Raw genomic sequence first — 6,000 nt, forward strand, 5'->3', positions numbered from 1 at the left:
CCCACTTGTGATACAGTGAATTATAAGTGAAATAATCTGTCTGTAAACAATTGTTGGAAAAATTACTTGTGTCATGCACAAAGCAGATGTCCTAACCGACTTGCCAAAACTATAGTTTGTTAATAACACATTTTTGGAGTGATTGAAAAAAAATGTTAATGACTCCAACCTAAGTGTATGTAAACTTCCGACTTCAACTGTATACTGGTGGACATTCTTAGTTTATCTTGTGTAAAAAAAACAACAACAAAAAAACCATTTTAATTGCTTGACATTTGACTGCATTGATAGGTGATAGCAACGTAAGCATATCACAGCACTGCTATAACACCTACTAAACTGTGTATGCAACCAATACATTTTGATTTGTTAAGAACTACCTCTGGAAAAAAACTAAAACAACAAACAGATCAAGACAACAGATGCAAAGAGAGACATTTACCAGCTTGAGAGAGAGAGGAAGCCTGATTGTGTATATCCTGGAACGGAAGCATTTGTATTTCCAAGTGAAAGTGCATTTGCTCAATATCTCCATAAAAAATCCGGGTCCGAGTGGAGCGCTCTAGACAGAATCCCCCCTAATGGGAAGTGTGGCCTGGGAAGCTACTATTCCTGAGTGAGTCCTCTGCTCCCCGCCAACATGGCTAATTTGCGCTAATGAATGCATTCTCTTTCGTTCTCTCTCTCTCTCTCCATTTTCAGACAACACAGCGAGCATCATCACACGGCGGAGGCAGTTCAGTCGGCTCGTCCAGGAGCTATATGAGCTCCCCATAGTGGTGTGGGATGGTGGGGAGCCAGCGCTGAGTGGCACTAGCACACTGACCCTGCGGGTGTGCCCGTGCCAGCGCAAAGGGAGGGTGCAAACGTGCCAGGATGAGAGGGGCCTCCTCTCCTCGGCAGGCCTCAGCACGGGGGCCCTGATCGCCATCCTGCTGTGCATCGTCATCCTGCTGGGTAGGTGTTGCCTGGGTAACAGCAAGTCTAGGGGAATGGTGGAGGGTATGGGCCGCCTGGTTGGCATCACACCTGAGGGGCATAGTGGTGAGGATGGGTGCATGCCTTGGGGGCATCATGCCTTAGGGCACGGTAGTGGAACACCTGGGGGGCATCTTGTCTGAGGGGCATGGTGGTGGAGGGTATGGGCGTTAGAACGCCTAGAGGCATGGTGAAGGGTAGGGAGGAGAGCAGCAGGAGGGGGTGGATACTTTAAAAGGGATGAATGGAAGGGTGAGGAAGGACACAGGTGGGTTGTAGAATGAGGGAGGATAGGGAGAAGGTCAGGATGATGGAGAAGTAGAGAACAGAGAGTGAGTGAGATTGGGCCAGATGGGTAGATGGATGTGTGAAGAAAGATGGACTGAGAGGAGAATAGAATAAGGTAAAGGAAAGGACAAGGAGACTTGAGAGAAAGGTGTATAAAGAGGGATAGAGCTGTGTTAAACCTATCCAGAAATGTTTTGCTCCTCTGTATTTACTACTTTTGGAAAAACACACTATTTAAGTTAAAGATAGAATCCGCAGTAGGGAAAACAGCGCCACTGTCCTTCCCGCAGACATTTTTGTTTTGTAAACCAAAGGGAGGTGAGGAGCATTGGCCAACGTGGTGAGAAAGTGTGCTGTTTGCGTGTGCAATGATGTCAGAGTAAAAAGAAAATGAAGGGGATTATTGCAAAGGAGGTGGACATTTCACCATTAAAGGGGAACTCCACTCAAAAATGATATTTTAGTATTTTTTTCATTAGTCCACTGTTGATACAGTTCCAAAATATTTTACATGTCAGCAGTCAAGTCTTCAACATATTGGACCTTCAAGAAGCAACGTGTCACCGGCCCCATCATCATGATGATACAAAACACTTTGCTTCTTGAAAGTCAAATATCTTCCAAACTTGACTGGTGACATGCAAAACATGTTTTGACTGTATCAACACCGGACTAATGAAAAAATTACCAAAATATAGTTTTGGAGTGGAGTTCCCATTTAAGGATTCCAGCTTTAAATGAATGTGTTGTATAGTAAATGCTTTATAATAAGAGATCAAATAGAAAGTTCCCACAGAAAACAACTAACAGCTTTCCCTTTTCAGTAAAGGGATTACAACACTACCACCACTGCCGAATACCAACAAAGAGTCTCTCTAGCAAACAGAACAGCAGTAGGACAGGGGAGAGAGTGTGTATAATTAACAGAATCTTCCATCTCACAATCACCCCTTCTCCCTTGATTGTCCGTGGACATCGGTGCGTGAAGGTGATGCATATTCATATCAGCAGTCTCAGCACGGCATTGCCAGAGTCTGAGGCTCACAGCAACTAAAGGCCATCATCACTGTTTGGAGTGAATGCATGAGCAAGAGACTGCACCTGCATGACTAATCATCAGCAGGAGAGAGATTGACGGAGGGAGGGACAGAGAAAGTGACAGGGAGAGTGATAGAGAGAGAAGGCTTATCGAGTTACTTTGGCTAGTTGAGGAAGATGGAGATTAGGTGGGGAAGGGAGTGTTAGTGTGAGACAAAGCTGTTTCATGCCTGAACACGGGCATGAGAGAGACAGACAGACAGAGAGACAGAAAAAGACAGAAAGGAAGGGAGAAGGGGTGATGTATAGATGCTATAGAAACACAACAGGGTGAGAATCTTTCTTTTTTTTAGCAGGAGAACACAACACACACACACACAAAGACAGTGTTAATTCATCAAAGATGAGAAAGCTCTCACTTTGCATGTGTTAAAATGTGTGTCATCCTGAAATAGAGTGCCTAAAACATTGACACTGGTAGCTTGCTAACTAGCTGCCATATGTGTGTCTGATGTTAAATAGTTAATAGCTATTAACACCTGTAGGAGAAGTTAAATAGTGTTGTGATACAAAGATTTCCCCTTTTGATGCTCTCAGCATAACTGTTTCACAGGGATGGAAAGGAGTACTCTATTGGTCTGCCAATGCAGCAGGATGATGTCATTTTACTGACTATACTGAGGCTGCATCCCAAATGGCACCCTATTTCTTTCATATTGTAGTGCACTGCTTTTGACCAGAGCCATATTGGTTCTAGTCAATAGTGCTCTGTTTTATAGAGCCATTTGAGACGCAGGTGAGAGTTTACTTGCTTGGTCATTTCACTGAATGACCGTTTTATTAGCATCATCATTAATGCAGAAACCATAACCCCGTTAACTCCAGTACAAGTTCATGATACAGTAGTTCTACTTCAGCAAATGAAGTATTCTCCTCAAGTTCATTTGCGAGTTAGATAAACTATTATGCACATCATCATCAGATGTTGTGGATGTAGCCTAGCTACACACATCACTGCTGCTATAGGGGTAACAAGGTTATTTTGAAGGACACTTCATGTCTCTATTCCCTACATAGTGCACTACATTTGACTAGAACTCTATGGACCCTGGTCAAAAAAAGTGCACTATATAGGGAAAAGGGTGCCATTTGGAACGTAGGCTCTGAAACATTCACCATTTTTTTATAATAATGCATATTCATTCCTGATTCTTCATCAGGGCACAGGAGCTAGATGCATGTTGCAGAGTGTAAATCAATAATACACATTAGCCGTCACTGGTATTAGCTGTAATGATGCTCTCAATGCAAGCTGCTATGAGAATCTTCTCATTATAGACTGAGCATCTCTGGAACAGATTTAACAGGAATGCTCAGCCAAAATACAATAACAACAACACCATCTCCACTCCATTTTATGATATTGACTGAGGTACTTTAACTATAGAGTAAGTATCTGAATCCCAAATGCCACCCTATTCCCTTTATAATGCACAACTTTTGACCAGAGCCCTATGGGCCCTGGATAAAAGTAGTGCACTATATAGGGATAGGATGCAATTTGAGACGAATACAGAGCTTTAATTTTTCTAGCTGTTTACGACCCATAACATGTTAATTTATTATGAATTAATAACCAACAGTGACACCGCATGCAGAGCATGGCATTAGCATTGCCATCAGACTTGGATATTGTAGTGAACCTCTACTGATAAGATGTGGTGTTGTGAAACCAACCGTTTTGTTGTTGTTGTTTCCATTACTGTTTCCATTACTTCTGATGTTTACATTACTGTTGTTGTTGGCATGGTGTTTTTGCTTGTCACTCTTCTGCAGCAATCGTAGTTCTCTTTACCGCTTTGTTGTTGGTGTTGTTTCTATTACTGTTGTTGATGTTGAGACGACGTCTCTCCTTGTCTTCCTCCAGCGATCGTGGTTCTGTTCATCACCCTGCGGCGGAGCAAGAAGGAGCCCCTCATCATCTCCGAGGAGGACGTCCGCGAGAATGTGGTAACATACGACGATGAGGGGGGAGGCGAGGAGGACACTGAGGCCTTCGACATCATCACCCTACGGAACCCCGCCGCCGCTGAGGAGCTCAAGTTCAGACGGGACATCCGGCCGGAGGCGGCCCAACAACGCGGGAAAAACCGAGGCCGCCACAGTCCCCCGGAGCTGAACCAGGTGGATGTGCAGGAGTTTATTAAACAAAGACTGGTGGAGTCGGACATGGACACTAGCGGGCCTCCATATGACTCCCTCCAGACCTACGCATATGAGGGTCAAATGTCTCCGACAGGTTCCATCAGCTCTCTGGACTCCCCGGGAACACACTCAGAACAAGATTATAACTACCTGGACGACTGGGGGCCTGAGTTTCAGAAACTGGCAGAACTCTATGGGGAGGATACGGATGTAGCAGAGTCAGATGTGACAGTGGCGACCTAGCCTGTCAACGTCGGTCACACCGTCTGTAAAACCAAAACTTTTCTCTCTCTGTCCTCCTCCTCGACTTGTTTTAAAACTATTAAATAGAAATGCTTTTGAACTCGTTCCAGCTGATCTACTTTTACTGTTGAATTACAGACTGCCCCTTTTTTCAGTTTTCCATTTGGAACATGGGTCTAATATGCGGATGGATTGATTTTGGGGTAGAACAATATTAAGGATAACGGAAAAAGGAAAATATTTTTCCTGATGTATATTTTTTATTGCTCAATAAAGTCCTTAATTCCATATGAGTGGATATATGTGAAACGGAGTGTCAACTTTTTTTCTGAAGATGAAAGGTTATCTTAGAATAGACATCATTAAGCAAAGCTTTATGCATTTAATGCACAAAAAAAGTTATATTGAACCTTCACTTTCAGGTTTATCTATTCTAAACAATCATTACAGCTGGTCATGTGTGGCACCACACAACAACAATTAAATTGACACTAATGCTTCTTAATCAATTTTACAACATAGATAGCAACAATTCTTCTTAAAATGTATATTGATTGCAAAACCGCCACTAACTGGGCTTTTAATTTTATACCAGTATGTACAACTGTCTGCCTCAATAAGATAAAGGTCAAGTACTATACTGTACCTTGCATTAGAGAGTCATGACATTCATGTTAAGAAAATAAAATACTATTCTGAAAAATTACATCAGAGGGGAATCAAGGATGTTGCATTAGTTTATCATGGTCCATAAAACACGGTCCCTATAGACCTTGAACCTTCGTCCCAAATGGCACCCTATTCCCTAGGCCTAGTACACTACTTTTGGCCAGAGCCCTATGGGGCCTGGTCAAATAGTCCACTATATAGGGAATATAGTGCCATTTGGGATGCACTATTGCAGCTTTTTTACTGTGTGTGCTTATTTCATGAAAATAACTTAAGATATATGTTTAATTATTTATTTCCCTGAGACTCCTTTTTGCATTTAAATGCTCAGTCTGATTGTGTGGGCGTGTTGACACAAATTGAAGTACAGTATATTTACATACAAAGCCCAGATTGGTAGATAGGACTTTTAGACTCTAGAGGAGGGTACATTTGCAAATAAATGATGACTGGTCATTGGTCAGAATAATGAGATCAAATTGTGATATCATGATCTGGGCGTAAAACTCCATCCCACCTGAACAGGCTGAAATTCCAGGCTTTTTTTTCAAACAGCTCTTACACACAAGGGGAATTATA

General features: G+C 42.6%; 1 protein-coding gene across 2 annotated transcripts in view; it reads left to right on the top strand.

Annotated features, from left to right (window-relative positions):
- LOC115195872 (cadherin-18) overlaps nt 1-5,061 on the top strand; it is a 215,520-nt gene extending 210,459 nt beyond the window's left edge. For both annotated transcript variants that reach the window (XM_029756194.1, XM_029756193.1), the window contains exons 11-12: nt 703-957; nt 4,232-5,061. In XM_029756194.1, the coding sequence (XP_029612054.1) occupies nt 703-957; nt 4,232-4,752 (776 nt within the window). In that variant the 3' untranslated portion in view covers nt 4,753-5,061. The remainder of the gene's footprint in view (nt 1-702; nt 958-4,231) is intronic.
- The last annotated feature ends 939 nt before the right edge of the window (nt 5,062-6,000 follow it).

The sequence above is a fragment of the Salmo trutta genome, chromosome 6 (assembly GCF_901001165.1).
Source record: "Salmo trutta chromosome 6, fSalTru1.1, whole genome shotgun sequence".
NCBI lineage: Eukaryota > Metazoa > Chordata > Actinopteri > Salmoniformes > Salmonidae > Salmo > Salmo trutta.